Consider the following 27,551-nt stretch of genomic DNA (forward strand, 5'->3'; position numbering starts at 1 on the left):
GTGGAATATTTAACATTCATATGGCAGAGGGGCTGCACCTTCTAATTTGTACATTTTCAGCTGACAGTAAAAGCAAGACGTTTTGATTCAGGATGAAGCAAATGTGAGAAGCAAATAAAAACTTGTATGCATGTTTGTAAATCTATCAGCAGATCAGTAAAGTGTTGTGTAAGCAAGTCAGCCTACCTCTCTTCTTTGAATGACTTGGCTGTCTCACTTTTAGTGTTTCTTTAAACTGTATCTACTTCCTTCTGCCTATTAGGGATGAATGTACTGTCAGTCACTGCAGCAAGTTTACAAAGATAAGCTGTGACATTTATTGGTAGAAGTAGTAAATATTCAGCAGCAAGGGGAGGTATGAGAAGGAGGAGTTCACCTTCTGGGCTATGTACCCTCTCCTGTATAAAAACTCTCAGCTGAGATGTGAGCTCAGAATAAAGATCCTGATTGATCCTGGCTTACAGCATCGCTTGGTGGTAGACCTGCAACAATGACATTCGCCTACTTGTGCTTGTTCCTCAGCCTGCATGTTATCAGAGTGAGATCATCAGAAGGTAAGATGGGTCTTTATCTGCTTACAGCAGTGTCCTTTACAAAATGCTGTGTGTTCTCTCTGCTCTCTGAGTACCACTGAGGACAGTGAGAGGACAAACTCACACACATAGCAGGGCTCACAAAATGCTTACAAATTCTATTCTATTTTCTAGCTGCATTGCAAAGAACGCTGTGAATAACATTCTAATTCTGATTCTGAATAACATTTCTTACGAGAATGAGATTATCTCTTCTCACATGTCCTTTAAAGCAGCCTCTTACAATCAGATGTTATGACTGTAATAAAAGTAATCACTTACAGTTAAAAAGTGATTAATCACTTTTTTTTCTTTAGTCATACCTGTATCCTATCAAAACAAAGCTGCATAAACATTCTGCTAGGCGCCAATCCATTTATTGCCACTTCATGTACTGCATTGATAAATAAAGGTTAATCAAAAAAGTTTTCAGTGATGTACTTGCTTGTAATTTTCTAAGGTCCTGGTATATCAAATGTATCATTATAAGTGTAGTTTACCAGTGCATATAGCTTATGCCAGGCCAGCAGATTTGTGTTCAGCTCAAATGCATCTAGATTAAGTCAAATGTTCACATTGACTTGCCTTAACCTTTATATGACAAGGCTGCTTAGCAGTATTGAATAAAACTTAAATTTATTTGTATTTATGTGTATCATTTATAGGTATGTGTTACAAAAATACATATTCTTTCAGGATGCTGTGCTTAATAAATGCCATCATTAATTAGCAATTTCTGCAACATTTAACCACATATTAGGTAACAGATCACAAGTTATTACAGCATAGCATTGAAAATATTGTTTCGTTAAAGAACTCCCACCACTTCTGATTCATCCTGCAGTTCATGTTCCAGTGGGTGATTTTTACAGAGATCATGCAATTATCACTCATCAAGTTGTGGAAGTGAGTTAACAAAAAAAAGGTCATTAAGGATCTTTGAAGGGAGCCTGGAATCAAATGAAACCCCCACCACACAACTGTCGCCATAGAGCACCAAATCATCAACGACTTCTCAAACATGTTTGTACTCTCACTTCTTCTCTCTGACTGCTGCTGCAGTCTCCAACTTCTTCATGGAGCCAGAAGGAGGAAGTCTCATAGACTTTCTGCAACCCAATTTCCTGCTGGATGTTTTTTTTGACACACTTACAGTTCAGCATATAGGAATGTTCCCAATACTGCAGGCCAGGGGTTGTTCCCTGTATTTATTCAGTGTTATGGCAACCGGGTGTTTAAAAAACACCATATGCAGTTTTTCCTAGGTGGGTACCATACTTAGCTGCCTCCTAAATGCTTATCAAATGTGTAGTTCACCTTCCCTTGGTTTTCCCTCCTCCAAGCACAAACCATTCATTTCACTCATTCAGAAACTGATAGACACTTTGAACAGTGTGATAACACCTGTATAGCAATAGGCTATGAGAAACTGTATTGAAAAATTAAATGCTTAGCAAGGGTGGAGGTTAATATGAGGCAGGGAGGTAGTGTATTTTTTGTCTGGTTGAGCTTACCTTCTTCTTGGTTGTATGCACATTGGCATTCCATCCCAGTCTGACTTGTGGAACCTGGGTGGGAGAGCAGGTAAAGAGCAAAAATGGGGTAACTGGCCAAGATGAAGTGGAGTTTGATGATGCTGAAGCGATTGTATCCAGTAGGAATGAGACATAGAGACATGAGAATAGCTTAGTAATACAATGATAATCATGGAAAATCATCTGCAGTCTGCAGTTCACTTTAGACAAGTAAACAGAATAGTGATAGACACATCATTACACCAACGCCACTCTGCAGCCAGGTGTTAAAAATGTCTCATACTGAGCAATACATACTAAACAGAGTATAGTTAGTATTTAACGTTGCTGTTATACAGGACTCATTGGGCATGGTTCACAAAGCTTTTTCACCTGTTTTCCTCTGTTTTCACCTTATCTATGTTACATTTTTAAGCTCCCAAAGAGCAAAAATATAATATAATTAAGGTAAGAAAGGTAATATTGTAATGAAATGAATCAGGAACAACTAACTTTGAGTGATTATTTTGCTTGTAAATGTGCTGAAAGGTTATTTTTATCAATTAGGTGATAAGTCATTTATGAGAAGTTTTGTGAATAGAGCCCATTATGGGTGTAACAAAATGTAATGGTAATAGTTTTAGCCTATAACACGGTTGTGAAATAATTTAAAAATGATCATTTATTGAGCCATGCTGTGTCCCTGTACGATCCCACAAGCTATAGCACACAGCTTTGACAGCCACACAGTGCTCAGAGACTAATCACCATCATCTTGATTATCAATGAAACATTTATTCCATAAATCAAACTGTCCCCATCAGAAAGATTTCAGAACATAAAAGATGCCTGGCTGAAAAGAGTTGAACCACTAACTTAAATGTACCCCTGAGATGCAAGCACCTTATGCCTGTGTCTTTGGAAGAGCTCCATCCTGACAGTTGCCTGGCTCTCACTGCTTTAGATCCTGCCTCTACTCTCTTCAATGCTCTTCCTTTAGCTCAAGACTGGAAGTCCGTTAGGAAAACATATATCATTCTCTCATCTAATCGAATCAGCACCACGAAAGATGCTGCGCTATATAAATCAATAATAATAATACAAATAATAATAATAATAATAATAATATAATGGGAACAAGAAGCTTTCTGGAAAAGGAGGCTACCGTGTCTACGTATCTTGGAGACATTTATTTTAAAATATAGCCCCAGCCTCAACTTTGTTTTTCCTTTTGAATGGAGTGACTAGACTTAGAATCTTTTACTGTTGTCTATGTTCCTGTTAAGTAGACATCCCCACAATCTCAGTTTCCTTTTCATATGGACTCAAAATAAGGGTCATCTGATCAAAAGGGACACAGACCTCAATTAACAACTTGTTGCCAGCACTTAAGTATTTAAATCGTTTTTGCTGCCAGTCTTGCAGAAGGACGTGAATGTTAGTCTGTAGGGCTGACACACATTTCTTGGGGGGAAAAAAATCACCCAAAGAAAGTCTAGTTTGTTCTGAAAACAAAAAAAAAAAAAAATGTACCGTATACATCACTAAAATGTAATAAATAGTGATTAAGTTGTTGCTTATTAAAAAGGGACATAGCAAAAATGTCAAAACTGCTCTAGTTTATAAGGGAAAAAAAAACTCAGAAATGTTTTAATCCTTTCACAGGACTACTAACAACTATTTTGTTTATGGCAAAATGTGTACTCAATTTCTTTGCAAGTAAGAAATTAATTTAAGAGATGCCTCCCCAACCAGAACCCAGGCAGCGTTAAAAATCTAGGAGAAGTTGTAATTATCTCCCACTCTATCCAACACTAAAACTTTTTGGCTGGTGTTCCACTTTAAGTTTTCAGGTCCACTTTAAAAATCAACTTTAAGTGGAAGTATAACTATAGAAACAGTTATTGACAATACTAACATTAAAGTTTGCTTAAAAATTGGTGCTGTGTTATATCCAAAAGAGTACCGTATGTGGAAAAACGGTGAATTGGTTGGGGCAGGGTATCCCAGGTTGAAGAGAAACCAAATATGGCCATAAAAGTGTCAATTTTCATGCCAGAATAAAGCATTTAGTATCCAACAACCATGTATTTATTGGTGCTAATATGCAAATGAAAATGCCCAAATGGAAAACTATGAAATGAGATGGAATAACAACACCATAATTATTCTATTTCTCAGTATATGCACCATAATCTCAAACAGGATTTATGGAATGGTACAAATAAGCTGGCAGGGGTAGAAGACTGTTTTCAGCTTCATTTTATTTTTACATCTACAGTAAGTGTATCATTACAGTCTTAGTTTGCTACCTATGGATTTGACCCAGCAGCCACTGTATTACTTTACTGAGAAACTTTAATAGTGAGTTTGCCCCTTCTTAGTTTGTGCACCCAGCTATTGCAATGACAGTATTATTACGCTATGTAGCTGCAGCATCGAGGTAGAACTGGATGCACCCATGTAAAGGGGGGGATCGAGATGTCTTTTAACATGTATCTGAAATCGACATAACTGAAACGATGCTAATGTTTCCAAACATATACGCACAACTCCTCCCTGCTGTATTCTGTGCACTATATACTCACAATAGTTGATGGTAGTGGAAGCTAATGGTATCCCTGAGCCATCCTGGTGGACAGGGGGCCACTGGGAGTGGGGGTAATGTTAACTAATAATCCAGCTCCAGGTGCCTCAGGTTGCCTACATGTTTAGGAGAGTTTTATTGTATTTTAATCTAGTCAGATTCACTTTAGGTCATTCTTCATGGAGCACACTATCATGAAGTTAGCCTTTTACTACATGTAGATTACACTTATTAAGTGTAGCATAGTGAGCTATTAACTAGAGATAAGGGAACCCCCATGTTTTTTTTCTGCTCATTACCAGATCCAGTGACTCGGATGCTAGTAAACCTCATAGGGAACCTCTAAGCTGTTTCATATTCTTCTTTCCTCAGTGCTGAACGTGTTTAGCACTTTGGAAGGCTTCCACTCTGCTGTAACTGAGCCACATGAGATAAGCAGAGGTGCTGACTTATAATAATAAATTGCAGATTTTCATATAAAATAAACCCTGAATGAAAGATTCAGTACAAAGTGATAACCAGTGGTAACTAATGTGCTGGTTATAGCAACCTTACCAACCTCTTGGTAACATATAGCCAGGTTTTCAATCATATCTGTTCACGGTGGGCTGGAGATCCAGTACTATATAGTATAGTGATCAGGGGCGGACTGGCCCGGGGGGACAGGTGGCATTCTCCCCCCGGGCCGCCGCCACCTCAATCGATCAGGGCCGGTGCGGTGGTAAAAAAAGTTTAGAGCAGCTCCGCAGCCACTCGATTCAGCCCCGCCCCCAGCAGCCCACTGCTGTTCTGATAGGCCTACTCAGTAGGGCCAGGGAGCAGGGCATTGGCTGAAAGCTGCTGCTTCTCCCGGCATCCTCTCTCTCATTGTGCACCAACAGACTGCGTGGTGCACTGTGTGTATGTGTGTAGGCTCCGCCCCCCGGCCTGTGGAGACCACGCTGAGACACACTTGCCAGGCTGCTGTGTGATGTGCATTCATGGGGAGAAGCAGCCAGGGCCCCAGAGAAGAGACACCACACTGCACTGGGAGAGAATCAGATCTGCATGGCTGGGAATTTCTTCTGCTGCTGTGACTCTGCATGCCTGTAAGTTTCTGACCCCCCTCCCCCACTCCACAGCATTAGGTAGCCCGTTTTTCCCCTCCCCCTCTAGAGAGGTACCATAGCTCCCAGCAGGTTCCCCCCATAGAGGCACTACTGTTCCCAGCATGTCCCTCCCCTCCATAGAGGTACCACAAGTCCCAGCATGTCCCTTTCCCTCAATAGAGGCACCAAGTCTCCCAGGAAGTATCCCCCTCCCTTATAGAGGCACTACAGCTACCAGCATGCCCCCCCCCCCCCATGGAAGCACCATAGCCCCATCAAGTCTTCCCCCTATAGAGGCACTACTGTTTCCAGCAGGTCTCTTACCCTCAAAAGAGTTACCACAGCCCCCAGCAAGCTCCTCCCTATAGGCACCACGGCTCCCGTCATGCTCCTTGCCTTCCCTAGAGGCACCACAGGTCCCAGCATACCCCTACTCCATATATTGTTGGGTTGTTCCCCAGGGCCCCACAGCTGGTTGCTGGGCCCCCCTTGGTCTCCCCAAATTGAATAGTGGATCCCCGGAGCCTCTGCAGAGTATTCACAGCGGAGCGCGCTCCACTGTGTGCTAACGTCTCCATCCTCACAGGCACCTTATCTCAGTGACCCAGCAGCACATAGGTGTGTACATGTCACCAGGTCATGGAGATGAGGTGCCTGTGAGGATGAAGCACACAGATGGAGGGAGCCCGCTGGCTGGACAGGTGAGTGTGCACCACTGTAAATACTCTACAGGGGCACCAGGGGAACATTATTCACATTGAAAAAAGCCTGGGGAGCCCTGGGGGCTATCTAATTCTATATGGAGGAGGAGAGGCATGCTGGGAGCTGTGGTGCCGCTTTGGAAGGGGAGGAGCATGATGGGAGCTGTAGTGCCTCTATGGAGTGGGAGAGGTATGCTGGGAGCTGTATCTGTACTCCGCATGCGCAAGTAACATCCACACATGCCCAGTCAAATGGAGTGCTTTTACATGAATGAAAAGAGCCATGCACAAGTGCCTTAGTTCTCCTGGGCATGTGTGGGCCTCGTTTGCACATGCCCAGTATGGACATGCTTTCCCACGGTCAAGCTTCTGCACTGAAGGAACCTATGTGACCATTTCCCTGTACAGTCATGGCCGTTAGATGGGGAATTGTGAAATACTGAAGGGAGGGGACAGGCAGTGTAGCTTTAAGGCTGGTACACACAATGCTATATTCCATCAGATCCACGGGTCGAATTGATAATGTCCGGCATGTATGATCTGCTCCCTATCGAGAACGGGATCGTTTTTTTGGGTTTTTTTGTTTTTTGTTTTTGTAGTACTAATCTGAAAATCGATCCCATTCTTGATCAGGAACAGATCAGACATGCCAGAAATTATTGATTTGACCCATCAATCTGACGGAAAATAGCATTGTGTGTACTAGGCATTATGAAGCTGGGGCACCTGCTTCATTTAGGGACACTGGGCACCAATGACTTAGGGGGTGGTGGTGGCTGCATTAGGCCCATGACTGAGGGGACTCTGGCTGCACCCAACACTGCACTGAGCAGAGGAGGAGACACTCACTGCTATACTACTGTGCTCCCCTGTATGCAGAGTAGCAGCACAGCAGTCTCAGCTCATCCAGCTAGATGTCTGTCCTCTGTAGCGGCCACCTGCTCACTACGACTTTGTTATCCTGAACATCGCCTGATTACACACAATGTGCAGGAGATGGAGATAGACAGAGAGCAGACAGCCACTAGCTGTGGAGGACGGACACATTGCTGGAGGAGGTAAGACTGTCACGCACCACCGCTGCACCACTACTCTGTTTATATAGGAGAAGAGTGGGAGGGTGACCACTAGGGGAGCTAAATGAGGATAGGGGACCACTAAACAACCAAACCAGGGCTTACTGTAAAGGGGAGAGGGGACCACAAGATCATTAGGGAAAGTCAGGGGCGTAGCAATAGGGGGTGCAGAGGTAGTGACCGCATCGGGGCCCTTGGGCCAGAGGGGCCCCAGAGGGCCCTCCCTCAACTACAGTATTAGCTCTCTATTGGTCCTGTGCTCATAATAATCACTTCTATACATTCTTTGAATAGTGGTAATCATTAACAAACTGTTCCCCATCAACTTCTTGCACCTCTGACACTGTAGTTGCCATTGGCAGGTTTTGGTGTGCCGGATCAATTGTTATGTATAGAGCACTAGGGGGGCCCCATTGTAAAACAACTTGCATCAGGGCCCACAGCTCCTTAGCTACGCCACTGGGGAAAGTTATATGGAGATCAAGGGACCATAAGACCACCAGGGAATACCTCGAGGGAGATTTTTTAGTATTTATAAAACGTCTTTTGCAGCGTTCTACAGAGTACATAGTCATGTTACTGACTGTCCGCAGAGGAGCTCACAATCTAATCCTACCATAGGCATAGTCTAATGTCCTACCAGATTATTATTATTATGTATTTATATAGCACTGACATATTCTGCAGCACATTGCAGAGTGCATAGTCATGTCACTGACTGTCCTCAGAGGAGCTCACACTCTAATCCCACCATAGTCATAGTCTAATGTCCTCCCATATTATTATGTATTATATAGCACTGACATCTTCTGCAGCACATTACAGAGTACAGAGTCATGTCACTGACTGTCCTCAGAGGAGCTCACACTCTAAAGGTAGCCATACACTGGCTCGATTCCCGGCCGTTTCGACAGCAGATTCGATCCTGGGATCGAATCTGCTGCCAATCGTTCGCGGTAAACGCAGCCGCCGATCCGATTCCCTCCCGGAATCGGATCGGTCCGTCGATCGCGCCGTGCGGGAAATTACCCTCGATCGCCCGCGGGTAAAGTGCGCGTCGCTAGCGGCAGCCGATCCGATCAGGTATACATTACCTGAGGCTGGCTCCCGGGCATCTTCTCCGTGCTGCACGGCTCTGTTCCGGCTCCATCCATCCCGGCGCTTCCTGTGTCACTGCAGTGACCAGGAAGTTCTAATAGAGGGCGCTCTATTTGAACTTCCTGGTCACGGAGTAACACAGGAAGCGCCGTAATGGATCCGGAACAGAGCCGTGCAATGCGGAGAAGATGCCCGGGAGCCAGCGTCAGGTAATGTATACAAGGGGGGGGACAGGCGGCAGGAGCAGCTCAGCAGATGGTGAATCGGTTTCAGGCTGAAATCGATTCACAATCTGTTTGCAGTAAAGGCAGCCATACGATCCCTCTCTGATCAGATTCGATCAGATAGGGATCTGTCAGCTGGTCGATCTAATGGCACATCGACCAGTGTATGGCTACCTTAATCCTACCATAGTCTTATGTCCTACCATATTAATAGTATATTTTATATAGCACTGACATCTGCAGCATTGTAGAGTATATAGTCATGTCACTGACTGTCCTCAAAGGAGCTCACAAGCTAATCCCTACCATAGTCATATGTCTATTGTAGTCTAGAGCCAATTTAGGGGTAAGCCTTTTAACTTATCTGTATTTTTTTAATGTGGGAGGAAACTAAAGTGCCCAGAGGAAACCCACATAGACAAAGGGAAAACCTACAAACCTAATGCAGATAGTACCCTCAAAGGCCCAAAGTGCAACAAGAAAATGTCCCCCACACAATTACACCCCCAGCCTGAAATGCTGACAGGAGGCAAGATGGATGCATGCTTTCTTAACATAAATGCAAAATGTATTGTTGCTTTAAACTACCATTGAAACATATCTTTATTGCGTGCAAATGTATTTGGGCTGGGGATTCCATGACCGGGCCTCTAGGTTGTGTTTTCCCCCCAGGCCAAATGGTCCCAGTCCTCCCCTGATAGTGATAGCTGCGGCTGTGGTTTAGCAGCCTTACTTGTGTGCACTAATGCCATGGTCACATATTGCCTGGCTTTCAATTATAGCCATTTACAGTAGGTGTGGGAACCACTTATAGAAAGTATTGTGAAAGCAGCAGCTGCAGTTTAACCTTTAATGTGTAAGTCTGCTGAGATGAATTCTTCTATGTGACTTTAAACACCTGGATCCAGGACCCAGCCTATTAAGAAAACCATGAATCTGTCATTGAGATATATGTTAGGCCTTTACACACATGGGCCCATACACATTTAAGTTTTTCTCCTGAGTTTTCTCCTAGGAGAGATTTTTTTTCATCTTCACTTTCAACACTTTGTAATTGAAAAGGTATCAAAAAGTAGGTGAAAAGGTACTGTCAACATTATTTTGAGTATTTTCTTTCTTGCTGGGGAAAAAGGCATTTTAATGACAAGAGGTGAAAATATCACCTAGGAGAAAACTTAGGAGAAAAAGTGACTTGAATAAGGGTCACAGCCACATACATTTGTTGGTTCAGATTTGCCATATGAAAATTCATAATACTGTAAACAAAGAACAAATGAAAGAGTAACAGCATTCCCATGTATAGCCACATCCAATAAAGAGTTTGCACAGTTCTATAATGTGTTTCATTCTGAATAGTTTCAACAATGAGTTTCTACAACAAGCATCAAATAATGTCCTAGCCCCTATGCTCATAGCAGGCATAATGTTTCAATGTAAGATACTGTAAATATTTTGTAAACGCCCTGAGATGGCTCTGTGGATGCATGGCACTGATAGTACCATGCATCTTACAAATGTTATTGTATTGTATTATATTATAGTACGGATGGAACCTATAATTTCAGCAGTGGAAGACAAGGTGGAGGACAGACTGCTATATACTGAGAGGAGAGTTAGTCAAATATCTAACTGAAACAAAAAATAACCTGAAGGGACAGGGATGTGGAGGCTGGCATGTTGATCTACTAATTTTAAATAATAATCCCAGTTGCATGGTAGTCCTGATGATTCTCTGCCTCTAATACTTTTAACCATAGACTCTGAACAAGCATGCGGATCACATGCTGTGACTGACATATGACTAGATGAGCCACATGCTTGTTTCAGGCAGGGGCGTTCCTAGGATCTTAAGAAATCCGGGGCACTTTTGGGCACTCCAGCCAAAATATGGGTGTGGCCATGCACTGGAATGTGGGTGTGGTCATGGGTGGAGCCAAATTTACATGAACTTAACAGTGGTCTAAGTAGGCCTGCCAAGCAAAATGTTGGCTGAACCCTCACTTCTCCATTAATACAAAACACAAATGCAGCATATCACATAAATACAGTTATTTGGCTTCTTTGCTGGCTGGTCTGGCTTTCTGCTGAGTGAGCTGGCCTGCTGCCAGACCACCCATAGCATTCCCTGACCTTCTATTGGACCTTCTACCATGCTCCCACGGCCTCCCATTGAGGCACCACAACTACAGCATGCTCCCATAGGAGAACCACGGCTCCCTGCATACCCCCATTAAGGCATCACATCATCTAGCATGGCATCACAGCACCCAATATGCCCATATAGAAGCACCATAGCCAGGGCTGGGCTGAGGCAGAGGCGAGAGCGGCTCTAGCCTCAGGGCGTAGTGTAGGAGGGGCGCACAATTCACTCGGCTATCATTCCCCTATTGTGTTTGAAGAAGAGAAAAATAAGAAAAGGATATACATAGCAGTGACTGTAAGCCTGATAACAAGAGATTAAGGTGTTGGGGGCCCTGGGGTGCCTCTTAGTCTAATAGCAATCAGTGTGTGACAGCTGGTGTGGGAGGGATAGAGGGGCGCACTTTGGTGTCTCAGCCTTGGGTGCTGGAGGACCTTGACCATAGCACCTAGCATACCTCCCATTGCTGTGTGCTGTTATGCCAAGCTGGGTGCTATGGTGCCTTTATGGGGCTTGCTGGATGCTGTCATGCCATGCTGGGTGTTGGGGTGCCTCTGTGGGGCATGCTGTGTACTGTGTGGAGCCATGATGAGTGCTGTTTTGGCTTTACTCTGCCTGGGGACATCCGGGGCACCGCAGAATAGATCCAGGGCATGTGCCACTGATCTTTGGGTCTAGCAACGCCCCTGGTTTCAGGTGTGTGATTCAGACACTACTGCAGCCAAAGAGATCAGCAGGACTGCCAGGCAACTGCAACTGGCTGCCTTCATATCCCTCTCACTTCCGGTTCCCTTTAAAATGCTATTTTATTTTAGCTCATCTGAGGCCAACTTGCTCTGGCCCCTTAAGGACCAGAGCCTTTTTTTAAATTTCCCTCTGTGATCCCTGTGATTGGCTCACAAGTGATCACAGGTCCAAGCACCAATAAAATTGGTTCCAGAACAGTGCATGGAACTGAGATGTCATTAGACAGCTGAGTTTATCAGCCGCGGTTGCAAGCGACTGTGTGGAGAGCAAGGGAGCCAGTGTAGTTACATCTACACCATGCCAGGATTAAGCAGCCACAAGTGCAGCATAGATATGCTACCCATAATGCCAAGGGGGGTTACATAGTTACATAGTTACATAGTTATTTTGGTTGAAAAAAGACATACGTCCATCGAGTTCAACCATACATACGTCCATCGAGTTTGTTAACATAAACAAACAAAAAAAACAGTACTCTTGTTTTCTCCTAGTTTTCCTTAGTTCTGTGGCTTACAGGATCTTACTACTCCTTGATAAAACGTTTGTGGATGACCCTTGTTTTTCATAGGAAACTACCCTGCAGTCCGATGAGGTGACAAGAAAAAAGGATTAGTACTGGACCATGGATTGCAGCATCAAAATTACATAGAAATATTGTGCCAGCAAAAGCCATGGAGAAATATTTTGTTGTGCTGCAGGTTTATAGATAAAAGTGGCATGTAGCTCAGGTCAGTTTGTTTCTAGCATAAGAATAGCACGCAATGGGCTTGATTCACTAAAACAAATAACATGCCTTATCAAAGTTAACACGTCCTATCAGAGTAGCTACGAACCCACAGGGGCTCAGGGCAGGACGAGTGGAGCTCTTGTCATTGCCAATTAGCAGGCATAAGTTTGCTATGCTACTCTGATAAGGCGTGTTATCTCTGATAAGGCATGCTATTTGTCTTAGTGAATCAAGCCCAGTGTGAGGAAGAATTGCACTCATGCGAGGAAACTAAATAAAAGAACAGTATAAAACAGCAACTACCTCTATTTGTAAGTAAAAAAAAAAAGCAGAATCGCTTGCATATATTTGTAAAAATGAGTGAGATTTGTTAAGCCAGTCACCAGCTTTCAGATGCCTTTACTGGGTGCAACACACAAGCACATTCCAGCCATGCTATGTGCTGTCACCCATCACTGCTACTGTTTAACTGAGCAAGTCTGCTCTCTGATTATTTGTTGCTGTTTTTGTTCCGCTGTGGCACTCACAGTATCTCAGAGGAAGACAATGGGTTACAAATAACCCTCAAAGACTGGTTCTACAGCCACTGTATATTTGTGTGAACAACTAGTTGTCCGAGTCTGTAAATTAAAATGCTTTCACATATAGGTTTATGCTAACAATATTCTTTTGCTGATAATCAGTAGGGTTCATTAGTGAAACTATTCCTTAGAGCTTCCATCAGAGGAGATTTTTCTTTGGAAGAAATGCCAAAGACTAGCCTACACTAACATAGTGGGTGAGCAATACGTAATACAATGTAGGTGCATTCTAATTACAGCTATTAACAAATACACTTGTTGATACACGACCCTTGAACTTCCTTTTTATTGTAGTTCAGGTATAAGGTCTCCTGGGTGTGATACAAATGCAGTGGGATTGTAAACTGTGTGTCTGGCCTCTGCCTCTGGGCAGTGGTGGCTCCAGGAATTTTTTTGGGGGGAGGGGGGTGCTATGCTGGACCATTTTCTGGGGTAGCTGATGACCCGCGGTGGGCAAAAATGGCAAAAATTGGTGTGGCTATAATCTACATCGTGCCAAGGCAAAAAATGGACGTGGCCATGACTGATGAGAGTAGCGCTAACTGTAATTTAAAGTGAACTGTGGCTGCCATATTTATTTCCTTTTAAACAATACTTGTTGCCTGGCAGCCCTGCTGATCTATTTGGCTGCAGTAGTGAACTGAATTACACCAGAAACAAGCATGCAGCTAATCTTGTCAGTTCTGGCCAGGCAATTGGTATTGCTTTAAAGGAGATAAATATGTCAGCCTCAATATTATTCTCACCTCAAGTTCCCTTTAAAAGTGCAACCTAAAGACAGTAGGCCCAAATTATTAACCCTTTCCCCAGAAAATTCACATAATTGTGCAGGTTTTCTCAAGAAAATACTTACACGTAATGTGAGCGGATTTGCCCAGAAAATACGTTCAATCATGTCGGCAGATTTGACCAGAAAAAATGTAAAGTCATGCATTTTTGTAAATGTAAAGTCATGCATTTTGGACGTACCAATGGTCTAGCACCATACAAAATAAATGGGATACAGCTGGGGACATCAAACTTGGAGAAGGACTTAGGAGTACTCATCGACAACAAGTTAAATAATCATACTCAATGCCAAGCCGCTGCAGCTAAAGCTAACACAATTTTGGGATGCATTAAAAGGGAAATAAAAACTCGAGATGCTAGCATCATATTGCCCCTGTTTAACTCTCCAGTAAGGCCACATCTGGAATATGGAATTTAGTTCTGGGCACCACATTATAGGAAAGATATTGCAGTTTTAGAGCAGGTGCAGAGACGAGCAACAAAATTGATACGTGGGATGGAAGGTCTCACTTACCAAGAAAGGTTAGATAAACTGGGTTTATTTAGTCTAGAGAAAAGACGCCTTAGAGGGGATCTAATTAACATGTATAAATACATCAGAGGGCAATATAATAGCTTGGCGGCTGAGCTTTTTGTCCCTAGGCCTTCTCAAAGGACTAGAGGACACGATCTGTGCATGGAGGAAAAACGTTTTAGCCATTTATTTAGGAAAGGGTTCTTTACAGTAAGAGTGATTAAGATGTGGAATGCATTGCCACAGGAAGTCGTTATGGCAAACTCTATACCTGCATTTAAAGGGGGCTTAGATGCTTTCCTTGCGTTGAAAGACATCCATGGCTACAATTGCTAGGTGATGCCTAATGATGTTGATCCAGGGATTTTATCTGATTGCCATCTGGAGTCGGGAAGGAATTTTTTCCCTTTTAGGGCTAATTGGACCATGCCTTGTAAGGGTTTTTTTGCCTTCCTCTGGATCAACAGGGATATTTCAGAGAGCAGGCTGGTGTTGTACTTTGTTCTCTGGTTGAACTCGATGGACGTATGTCTTTTTTCAACCAAAATAACTATGTAACTATGTCGGCAGAGTTGACTACAAAATACGTGCAATCATGTGGCAGATTTGACCAGAAAATAGTTTAATCATGTCGGCAGATTTGCCCAGAAAATACATGCAATCATGTCGGCAGATTTGCCCAGAAAATACATGCAATCATGTCGGCAAATTTGCCCAGAAAATACATGCAATCATGTCGGCAGATTGCCCAGAAAATACATGCAATCATGTTGGCAGATTTGCCCAGAAAATACATGCAATCATGTGGAAGATTTGACCAGAAAATACATGTAATCATGTGGAAGATTTTACCAGAAAATACATGCAATCATGTGGCAGACCTGGCCTGAAAACACTTCAATCATGTAGCAGACCTGACCAGAAAATACTCTGGTTCTCTTTAAAGCTGCATAAATATACATACAAAATTTGCACAATCCTGCATTGGTTTGGAATTCTGTGCATCTCATTGACCATCCTTTTCCCCCAGCTGCTTGTTAGTGGATCAGTGCATTCTGAATTAGCTTATTGAGCTTGCTGAACTGTCCTAGAATACTGAAGCTATTCAGTTCACTTTAACCTATCTAAGTGATCAGTTCTTGTGGCAGATTTAAATTTTTCCAACAGGTAAGGTGGACAGTGAATGATTCTACTGGAGATTTCATAGTACAGTACAGCTTTGATTTCCACAGCCACATAAATTCCAGAACAGCTACATAAATAGTTTTGGTGTTCAAATCAGTATTTTTTATTTGTAAACCTGCATTACGCTGCTCACCAGACCTCAGTACCTTAGCTAGTGGAGAGGGTCATGAGGATGTCATGCTGCGCTTCATGAGACTTTGATGCTTCAGTCTTAAAGCTTGGAAGCGCAGTGGGAACTACAACCCCGTGACTCTGTCTACTAGCTGAGGTACTGAAGTGTGGTGTGCAGCATAATTCGGGTTTCAAATTAGGAAACCCTGATTCTAACACAAACACTATGTAAATTTACCGCACTCCACCGTAGCCTAATGAAAGGCTCCCTCTATAAGGGAGTTCACACTCCCCACGTTGCGGAACCCTGCGGCGAAAGTGCCCTAACGCGTGTCCATACCTACATAATTGTGCGGCTCCTGTGGTGATCTGTTGCAGACAGGAAGTCATGTAAGTCTATGGTAACGCGCGTATATTTAAAAAACCTGCAGCATTTTACAGTGTCGCGCATGTGCGGAAGCGTATTTTAACAATATGCTTCCCGCTTGTCACTGATTGCCAACAGGAAGTGAGTGTCACCTCCTGCTTGGCTGGATGCCAGACGGGATTAGTGCATACTAAAGCGTTAATCCCCGAAGGCCTGTTTATGACTCCGCCAATCTGCAGTGTGTAGCCGGCCTCAAGTTTACCAGGCAGAAGTAAACCCAGTGATCTGGCTTGTATATGTAACCTTTACCTAGGTGTGACAAATATACTGGAAGTCATTTACAAGGTATGCTGTTAGAGACTAGTCTCTACATTTATAATAAGTAGAAAAAAAATGAACTAAAGAAACTAAAGACAATAAAAGCTTTTGGGCTTGATTCACAAAGCGGTGCTAACCTACTTAGCAAGTCTAAAGTCTTAAGGCGCGCTAACCAGGGTGCTAAGTAGGTTAGCACCGGTTTTCTCAATTGAGAAATCCGGTGCTAACCTACTTAGCACCCTGGTTAGCACGTCTAAAGACTTTAGACGTGCTAAGTAGGTTAGCACCGCTTTGTGAATCAAGCCCTTTGTGCATAATCATTCCTGAAATACACTGCATATTGTAGCAACATACCTGTAATCTGAGTTGTTTGTAACATCTGTAAACTGACACTGTTGCTTAAGTGTAGGTACTGTAAAAGTAACTTTGAGCATCTCTAAAATTCTATTTTTTTTCCTGCAGATATGGAAATCCCCAGTCTAAGGTTGATAATGAATAGATGCTTTGACTTATCTGACTTTGAACTCAGCCCTACCTTTCCTGCTGTCCAGAAACCAGTCAGAAAACGTTTTTTGACAGACGGTTTCATTTTTGTGGACAATAGGATGGGAAAGGGCAGAGCTCCAAGTCAGAGAAGCGATGCTCTCTATTCTATATGAATCTGAGGTTAAGAGGCTCTGTGGGTGCACATGTAACCATTAGAGGTGGTCTGTGACCTGCTAATAATTTTGAGCTAGTATGGTTGAGGTGAGCCATTGTGAAAATCTATTGGAAACAGTTCTCAATTCACAGTAATGTCTTACAACTTGAAGCATTCTAATTGGCCAAATAGCGTGGGCGTAGCATTACTACAACCTCACAACCTATCTGAAACCAGGACAGTTACTAGCCTAATTTGCACCCAGGGTGAGGGTGTAAAAATTGCCCCCCCAGGTATAGGCACCTGCAGTATAAGTTAGCCAGGTATAGGTCCCCCCAGTATAGGTAGCAAGGAATAGGTGCTCCCAGTATACAGTAGGTAGTTAGGCATAGGTGTTCCCAGTATAGTCAGGCATAAGTGCTCCCAGTATAGCCATGCATGTGCTCCCAGTATAGGTAGGCATAGGAGCTCTCAGTATAGCCAGGCATGTGCTCCCAGTATAGCCAGGCATGTGCTCCCAGTATAGCCAGGCATAGGAGCTCCCAGTATAGCCAGGCATAGGAGCTCCCAGTATAGCCAGGCATGTGCTCCCAGTATAGCCGGGCATGTGCTCCCAGTATAGCCAAGCATGTGCTCCCAGTATAGCCAGGCATAGGAGCTCCTAGAATAGCCAGGCATAGATGCTCCCAGTATAGCCAGGCATGTGCTTACTGTATAGCCAGGCATAGGAGCTCCCAGTATAGTCAGGCATAGGAGCTCCCAGTATAGCCAGGCATAGGGCCTCCCAGTATAGCCACGCATGTGCTCCCAGTATAGCCGGGCATGTTCTCCCAGTATAGCCAAGCAGGTGTTCCCAGTATAGCCAGGCATAGGAGCTCCTAGAATAGCCAGGCATAGATGCTCCCAGTATAGCCAGGCATGTGCTTACTGTATAGCCAGGCATAGGAGCTCCCAGTATAGTCAGGCATAGGAGCTCCCAGTATAGTCAGGCATAGGTGCTCCCAGTACTGTATAGCCAGGCATGTGCTCCCAATATAGGTTGCTAGACAGCGGCGCAGGGAAAGCGGGCATAGTGCTACAACTCACCTTCCGTGATGCATGCTTCCTCAATCTCCTTTCTCCCAGGCGTCCGTCGCAACGTTGGTAACAGCGCCCCCTCTGATGACTTTCAGTTACGTAATCACAGGGGGCATTGTTACCAACGCAACAGACGGCTGGGAGGAAGGAGATTTAGGAAGCTTGCATAGCAAAAGGTGAGTTGTAGCGCTATGCCTGCTCTACCCCGCTACAGCACAATCCCCACCCCACTCTGCCCGGCACTCAGGGCGGTCGCACGGTCTGCATGGCCCTAGGAACGGGCCTGTCTGAAACCTAGCAGTTCAAGAACGTGCTGTCCACCCAATCATGCTAGTGGAATTTCCCCATGGACTTTCTCACTGGCTCGCCTCAACCATACTAGCGCTAATAATTCTAGAATGCATGAAAATTTAATGCCAACTGTATGCAGCTTGGAAGTGGGCCAATCAAATGCACTTTTTATTGCCCCAGTTCCAAGCTGCATAAAATTTGTATTCCATTGCATGACTGCATGAAAGCCAGAATATTTATCATCTCATTGACCATCTCTATTGAGGATTATAGTATAACTAGTAGACCCAAGCCCGTTTAAAAACGGTCTCTAGGTCTTTTTTCTTAACTATGTGCAGGCATTTGGAAGGCAAATATGCTGTGTAGTGCACACAGGATGAACATTTCACTGCATCTAATCATGAATTATTCTGACCAAGCTGATGTGCTTTGCTGAGAGCTGAGATTTGGATCTTGCACACCATTCAGTACATGCAAGCTGTAAACACATGCATGTGCCCTTCATAATCACTTTCACATTATGGTGCTGTGGTACTTGGTGGGTTGATGCCTCAGCTTAGAAGCATCACATATCAGTGTGTGCAGCAGCAGGTACTGTATGTGATGTTTGCAAGCCAACAGGAGAGGAGGAGCACAATGTTAGTGCTGCTCATATGCATTTTGCAGAAGGTCACGTCATGACTTTTTTATGAATGGCAGACTTGGAACAGTGTCAAGCAAAGCAACATGTGTTCACAGCTGATTGGTCAACTTCTTCATATTTTGTTTCCATAAATCTAAGTAGCAAGAGATATAATGCTGTAATATCCCAACTAGGCTTACAAATATGTGTGAACAGGATAGAGAGTACATTTGTAGCACAATGTAAATCTCTGCAAAAGGAGGTAATTCATAGGGAGGAACCAGATTTCACTTTATAGGGAATTAAAGATAATATGAAATTATAAATGGTAATACAAGCTAACTGGTCTCCCTTACAAAGTGTATCAGTAATAAAGTAATAGTTATGGTACTAGTTTTATGTTATAATTTCATGTACCCTGCATGAGAAAATTCACAGTAGTAAATCTGTTGCTACTATTACAATAAAAATATAGCACTATGGGCCTGATGCATGGAGCAATGGTAAAATGGCCATGCACTAGCAGCGTACAGCAATGTTACTGACTCTAATGACACGGGGCAGCGCGCATTACCCTATCATTGAAATACGCATTACTAGGGATGTGCGTGTGCTACTATGGCAACATACATTACCATAGCAATGTGTATATTACACCCGGTAACGTACATTGCACAAATAGGGTAACGTGCACTGCTCTGCTGCTGTTAGTACCAGTAAAATTCCAGTGTGCTGCCTGCACATGGCAATTTTACCGCTGCTTTGTGTTTTAGTTGCTTTGTGTTCCAGGACCTATAAAATAAAACTTATAATGGAACCAGAAAACCGCTAACCGCTCACATCATAGATCCCCTCCCCTCCCCGAGTGCCTCCCTCCCTCCTTCCCTATGCAGAGTTCTGATGAGAGCATAAATGAGAGCTAACTCACCCAGCTCTCGGCATTCCATTGACGAGTCCCTCTTCAGTCAGGGGGCACCTCTAGCTACTTAATACTGCGGTCCCTCTAGCTACCAAATACTTGGGGACACCTCTAACTACTTAATATTGAGGGTACTTCTGGCTACTTAATACTAAGGGTCACCTGTAGCTACCGGGCAATGCAAGTAAGGAAGAAGTGACAGCTGGGACAGCCAACACACGTGCGGTGCAGTTTGATGGGAGCTTGTAGGTTCATGGAGGGTGATGTCTAGGGTGCCAGGACTTCTGTACCTACAGGCTCCTGTGAGGTAAATCCGGTCCTGTTTGTAGCCACGGATCCCATAATTCCTCCAGCACATTAAATAAGGCATATATCAATGAGAATAAAATACTAAAAAGAAGTAAATTCCAATGGTGCACATAATGTCAACAAAAGACAGATAATACAAAAAAAGCAGGCATCAATAACATACATATGTTACCAATTACAGGCAGATAATACTAATCACATTGAGATAACCCAGTAGTGTCAGCCATAGAATGCTCCCTTCAGTAGTGCCAGGCATATATTCTGCCTTACTGAAAGGCACTGAACATTGTTAGTCAGCAGTGGGTGGCATAATGTATAACTAGGGGCATAACTACAACTCATGGGGCCCCCAGCAAAACTTTGATGGGACCCTCCAATATTGACACCCTTTCCCTTACCTACCCCCGGGGACCCTCACAGCCTGGGGGCTCATCTTTCAAGGGTCCTAAAACAAGTGTGGACATCGTAAGCTTCACATCCATAACAAGTATTGCCCCCAAAACAGCTGATCTGAAGGATGGAACCCTTGATCAGAGGTAGTGACGTACTAGGTGGGACCCTCTTACAGCTGTGGCCCTCTCTGCGGTCGCAGGGGCTGATCCCCTCTAGTTACCAACCTGTGTATAACATATTTTCTCTAGATAGAGATAAGATGTACATTTGTCGCAAAGAATCATCTAAAAATGTATCAATCCAAAACCTGTCAGAAAGCGGTTCAGAGCCATCAGATTACTAATACCAACAGCAAGTAACAGCTACATAGCAAATCATTCATTTACAGTGCATTTCACTTTGGGACAACCGTATATCCTATATGTATGTGTACATATGTATTTTAAAATGAACAGCTGCTCATCATAGTGGTCCTTCAACCACACATACATAAACTGGACATACAATTACTTACAAAAAATATTTATGCTTTGCTTCAATCGATTATGGTAAGTTTAATATACACAGATGCCTTTAACTAAATGTAGGACAGTTGAGTAGTTATAGTAAGAAAAAAAAAAATCCTTTGACAGAACAGTGACCAACCAAACAGAATAAGTCAAATTAGATCAAACGCCAGAAATTTCTAAACAAAGCACAAGGCCAGCTAAAAATAGAAAACGGCAGTCTTGTTTGCTTCTGGTACTGTTATTTTTCCCCTACAGAGCAGATTATTTCATAATTATTTTGTGTAGAATGGGAAAACACTGAACACAGCGAGAGGAAAAATAATGTTCTTGGTGCACAAAGGAAAGCAAGCATTCAGATGTTAGCTAATATACTGGCAACTGTCATATACACATAAGGAATCAAATGCTTAATAATGCCAATGGCATACAGTATTTGGAAATAAGTAATAGATGACAAAGCTTGTTCACGTTATTAAAATGAGAGCATTATCATCACACCTTCTGGGAAGCGTTTTTTTTTTTTCCTAAGAATGTAAAAGTCTCTACTAGATATTTTGTGTAATGCACACATTTACCAATTAAAAACAGGGCAGCTTATGGTGGCCACTAATGATCCAGTCGTTTTTATCCAATCTTACCATTTCTATGTCATATAAAGGGACTGCCTAAATTATCCAATCACTATATTCACTCAATCTACCCTTATACTACCTACATTTGGCAAAATTGATTAAAAAATATTGGATCATTAGTGGCCACCATAATACTAACATTGGGAGATTGAGGTGAACCAAGCATTGTTTTTAGCACAAATGAACTGCTGGAAAAGTTAATCAATTGCTATGTGTGGTGGTGGTTTTAGCAGTGAAAACTGGTGGGCTGTGTATCTTTACTGACACTATTATTATTATTATCTCTAAAGTGCTAACATCTTCTGTAGCGCTGTACAGAGTACAAAACAGACGATAGTGGGGATCATAGATATATAAGTGGTTTGACACACAGTGCAATCAGATGCTGAGACTAATATACTAAGGCAGCTCATTGCTGAAGATCACACAAACCTGGATGTAAAAGAATGGCCTGGATTTAAAGAAGAAAAAAAAACACCTGCAATTAAATGGTGAGGGTTTTCAGGATTGTATATGTTTCCCAATGGTCTCTAAAGGTTTTTGTCCTAGATATGTTTAGTAATTTAGGCCCATGGGCCTTGATGCCACAAAGAGAGAAGGAAATTACTTTGCCTGTTTTCAGGTGAAAAACCCAGTGGTGTGCTTGAAACAATCAAAAGCGACAGAAAGTACATTCGATTAGCCTAATTCCACGCTAAACAGACTCTGCCTTACATTTACATGCAAGTCAACATAATTGCTACGTTTTCGACCATATTTATTTGTTATTATTATTATTGATTTATGAAGCACCAACATATTCTGTGGTGCTGTATAACTATAGAGTAAGAAGCAAACATGGTGTACATAATAATACAGAGAATGGTATACACCAAATATGTAGATGTTCATACATAATACAGAATCTGAAGACATCAGAGTAATTACAGTGACATATGTAACAAAATGAACAAAACGTATAGCAACTTCTAATACTTAAAAGAGTGAGAGAGGCAGAGAGCCCTGTTCTTGTGAGTTTAAAATTAAGTGATGTAACTCTTTTTTTTGGGGGGGGGGGGGGGGGCATGTCAATACGGTGCTGGGGAGTTCGGTGCAGGGCGAGCCAAATGACGGCTTTCCCTGCTGCCGCTAAACTCACTGGCGGCATTAAATACTATTCCCCCTCCAAGTTGTCGCATAGCACTGCTGCTGTGTCGGCGCCCAACTTTAGTGGTCGGTACTGGGCGCCAAAATGAACTGCTTTGCTTTTTTTTTGTTTTGTTGCTAATTTCCATTTGTCATGACTGGCTCATGGTAATACTGTGAAACAGAATGAGAAAAGGTACAGGTAGAACATATTGAATATAAAAAAACAAAAAAACATTAATAGCTGCGGCCAATTTTACTTTTTTGGCCACACCTCCATTTTTTCTTCATTTCTTCACACCATTTGCAGAAATAAAAACTTCAGATATATTTTTTTAAGAAACCTTTCCAGTTTATTTTAAAGCACAGTTTTCATAAACTTTTTACTATTAAACAATATTTTCAAATCATATAAGCATAACATCTTTGACTTTTTGGAAGATAAAATACCTGCTGGACCAACTTGCACAAATTTATAGATCCTCATACCCTCCTCAGAAACCTACAGCTGCCTGCCTAATCCCAGTCAGTTTGAAACACATGTATCCATGCAAGGGAGATAGGGAATTTTCTGTCAGCTGAAGCCCCGCCTCCCTGTTGATTGATGTTTTGTAAAAGGGAGGAGTAAAAGGGAGGAATAGCTTCAGTCTTATTTGGAGGCAATGGAGTTTGTGGAGCAGCTAGAGGTTGCTGAGAATTATAAAAGGCTATTTTCTTTTTTAAAATTAAAATTAAGGACAAATTAAGTGAGAAGTATATGGAGGCTGCCATATTCATTTGCTGTTAACCACATAACGACCGCCCCCAGCCGATGGGCGGCGGCAAAGTCTGGGCCCAAACGACCGCAATACGCCCATCGGCGGGGGCGGCTGCGGGAGTGGCTATGCGGCGATCGCGTCATTCGTGACGCGATCAGCCGCCGGGGACTGGCTCCGCCCCCCGTTCGCCGTAACCCGCCGGCCGTTCGGAAGCGCCGGCGGGTTACTGGCATCCGGATCGCCGCTGCAACAGTGTATAATAGGCTTTGTAATGTATACAAAGCCTATTATACTGGCTGCCTCCTGCCCTGGTGGTCCCAGTGTCCGAGGGACCACCAGGGCAGGCTGCAGCCACCCTAGTCTGCACCCAAGCACACTGATTCCCCCCCCCCCTGCCCCCTGATCGCCCACAGCACCCCTCAGACCCCCCCCTGCCCACCCCCCAGACCACTGTTTGCACCCAGTCACCCTCCTAATCACCCATCAATCACTCCCTGTCACTATCTGTCAACGCTATTTTTTTTTTAAGTCCCTAATCTGCCCCCTACTCCCTCCTGATCACCCCCCCACCCCTCAGATTCTCCCCAGACCCCCCCCAGACCCCCCCCCCCCCCCGTGTACTGTATGCATCTATCCCCCCTGATCACCTGTCAATCACCTGTCAATCACCTGTCAATCACCTGTCAATCACCCGTCAATCACCCCCTGTCACTGCCACCCATCAATCAGCCCCTGATCTGCCCCTTGCGGGCAATCTGATCACCCCCCCACACCAATAGATCGCCCGCAGATCCGACATCAGATCACCTCCCAAATCCATTGTTTACATCTATTCTCTCCTCTAAACACCCACTAATTACCCATCAATCACCCCCTATCACCACCTGTCACTGTTACCCATCAGATTAGACCCTAATCTGCCCCTTGCGGGCACCCAATCACCTGCCCACACGCTCAGATTGCCCTCAGACCCCCCCCTTATCAATTCGCCCGTGCAATATTTACATCTGTTCTCCCCTGTAATAACCCACTGATTACCTGTCAATCACCCATCAATCACCCCCTGTCACTGCCACCCATCAATCACCCCCTGTCACTGCCACCCATCAATCAGCCCCTAACCTGCCCCTTGCGGGCAATCTGATCACCCACCCACACCAATAGATCGCCCGCAGATCCGACATCAGATCACCTCCCAAATCCATTGTTTACATCTATTCTCTCCTCTAAACACCCACTAATTACCCATCAATCACCCCCTATCACCACCTGTCACTGTTACCCATCAGATTAGACCCTAATCTGCCCCTTGCGGGCACCCAATCACCTGCCCACACGCTCAGATTGCCCTCAGACCCCCCCCTTATCAATTCGCCCGTGCAATATTTACATCTGTTCTCCCCTGTAATAACCCACTGATTACCTGTCAATCACCCATCAATCACCCCCTGTCACTGCCACCCATCAATCACCCCCTGTCACTGCCACCCATCAATCAGCCCCTAACCTGCCCCTTGCGGGCAATCTGATCACCCACCCACACCAATAGATCGCCCGCAGATCCGACATCAGATCACCTCCCAAATCCATTGTTTACATCTATTCTCTCCTCTAAACACCCACTAATTACCCATCAATCACCCCCTATCACCACCTGTCACTGTTACCCATCAGATTAGACCCTAATCTGCCCCTTGCGGGCACCCAATCACCCGCCCACACCTCAGAACGCCCTCAGACCCCAGCCCTGATCACCTCGCCAGTGCATTGCTTGCATCTATTTCCCCCCTCTAATCACACCTTGAGACACCCATCAATCACCTCCTGTCACCCCCTAGCACACCTACCCATCAGATCAGGCCCTAATTTGCCCCGTGTGGGCTCCTGATCACTCGGCCAAACCCTCAGATCCCCCTCAGACCCCCTTCCGATCACCTCCCCAGTGCATTGATTGCATCTATTTTCCCCTCTAACCGCCCCCTGAGACACCCATCAATCACCTCCTGTCACCCCCCTAGCACTCCTATCCATCAGATCAGGCCCAATACATCCTGTCATCTAAGAGGCCACCCTGCTTATGACCGATTCCACAAAATTTGCCCCCTCATAGACCACCTGTCATCAAAATTTGCAGATGCTTATACCCCTGAACAGTCATTTTGAGAAATTTGGTTTCCAGACTACTCACAGTTTTGGGCCCGTAAAATGCCAGGGCAGTATAGGAACCCCACAAGTGACCCCATTTTAGAAAGAAGACACCCCAAGGTATTCTGTTAGGTGTATGATGAGTTCATAGAATATTTTATTTTTTGTCAAAAGTTAGCGGAAATTGGATTGTTATTGTTTTTTTCACAAAGTGTCATTTTTCACTAACTTGTGAGAAAAAATAAAATCTTCTATGAACTCACCATACCCCTAACGGAATACCTTGGGGTGTCTTCTTTCTAAAATGGGGTCACTTGTGGGGTTCCTATACTGCCCTGGCATTTTAGGGGCCCTAAACCGTGAGGAGTAGTCTAGAAAACAAATGCCTCAAAATGACCTGTGAATAGGACGTTGGGCCCCTTAGCGCACCTAGGCTGCAAAAAAGTGTCACACATGCGGTATCGCCATACTCAGGAGAAGTAGTATAATGTGTTTTGTGGTGTATTTTTACACATACCCATGCTGGGTGGGAGAAATCTCTCTGTAAATGGACAATTGTGTGTAAAAAAAATCAAAAATGTGTCATTTACAGAGATATTTCTCCCACCCAGCATGGTTATATGTAAAAATACACCACAAAACACATTATACTACTTCTTCTGAGTACGGCGATACCACATGTGTGACACTTTTTTGCAGCCTAACTGTGCTAAGGGGCCCAAAGTCCAATGAGTACCTTTAGGATTTCACAGGTCATTTTGAGACATTTGGGTTCAAGACTACTCCTCACGGTTTAGGGCCCCTAAAATGCCAGGGCAGTATAGGAACCCCACAAGTGACCCCATTTTAGAAAGAAGACACCCCAAGGTATTCTTTTAGGTGTATGATGAGTTCATAGAAGATTTTATTTTTTGTCACAAGTTAGCGGAAATTGATATGTATTGTTTTTTTTTTCACAAAGTGTCATTTTCCGCTAACTTGTGACAAAAAAAAAATCTTCTATGAACTCACCATACTCCTAACAGAATACCTTGGGGTGTCTTCTTTCTAAAATGGGGTCACTTGTGGGGTTCCTATACTGCCCTGGCATTTTAGGGGCCCTAAACCGTGAGGAGTAGTCTAGAATCCAAATGCCTCAAAATGACCTGTGAATAGGACGTTAGGCCCCTTAGCGCACCTAGGTTGCAAAAAAGTGTCACACATGTGGTATCGCCGTACTCAGAAGAAGTAGTATAATGTGTTTTGGGGTGTATTTTTATACATACCCATGCTGGGTGGGAGAAATCTCTCTGTAAATGGACAATTGTGTGTAAAAAAAATCAAATAATTGTCATTTACAGAGATATTTCTCCCACCCAGCATGGGTATGTGTAAAAATACACCCCAAAACACATTATACTACTTCTCCTGAGTACGGCGGTACCACATGTGTGGCACTTTTTTGCACCCTAAGTGCGCTAAGGGGCCCAAAGTCCAATGAGTACCTTTAGGATTTCACAGGTCATTTTGCCACATTTGGTTTCAAGACTACTCCTCACGGTTTAGGGCCCCTAAAATGCCAGGGCAGTATAGGAACCCCACAAATGACTCCATTTTAGAAAGAAGACACCCCAAGGTATTCCGTTAGGAGAATGGCGAGTTCATAGAAGATTTTATTTTTTGTCACAAGTTAGCGGAAAATGACACTTTGTGAAAAAAAACAATTACAATCAATTTCCGCTAACTTGTGACAAAAAAAAAAAATCTTCTATGAACTCACCATACATCTAACGGAATACCTTGGGGTGTCTTC

The 27,551-nt window shown here is 43.7% G+C and overlaps 1 protein-coding gene across 1 annotated transcript in view; it reads left to right on the forward strand.

Moving 5' to 3' along the window:
- The first annotated feature begins 425 nt into the window (after positions 1 to 425).
- The window catches only part of CA4 (carbonic anhydrase 4), a 141,834-nt gene continuing 114,708 nt past the window's right edge, over positions 426 to 27,551 (forward strand). Inside the window, exon 1 of the mRNA XM_068268722.1 lies at positions 426 to 554. Within this exon, the coding sequence (XP_068124823.1) occupies positions 491 to 554 (64 nt within the window). The 5' untranslated portion in view covers positions 426 to 490. The remainder of the gene's footprint in view (positions 555 to 27,551) is intronic.

Source organism: Hyperolius riggenbachi, chromosome 2 (genome assembly GCF_040937935.1).
Source record: "Hyperolius riggenbachi isolate aHypRig1 chromosome 2, aHypRig1.pri, whole genome shotgun sequence".
Taxonomy (NCBI): domain Eukaryota; kingdom Metazoa; phylum Chordata; class Amphibia; order Anura; family Hyperoliidae; genus Hyperolius; species Hyperolius riggenbachi.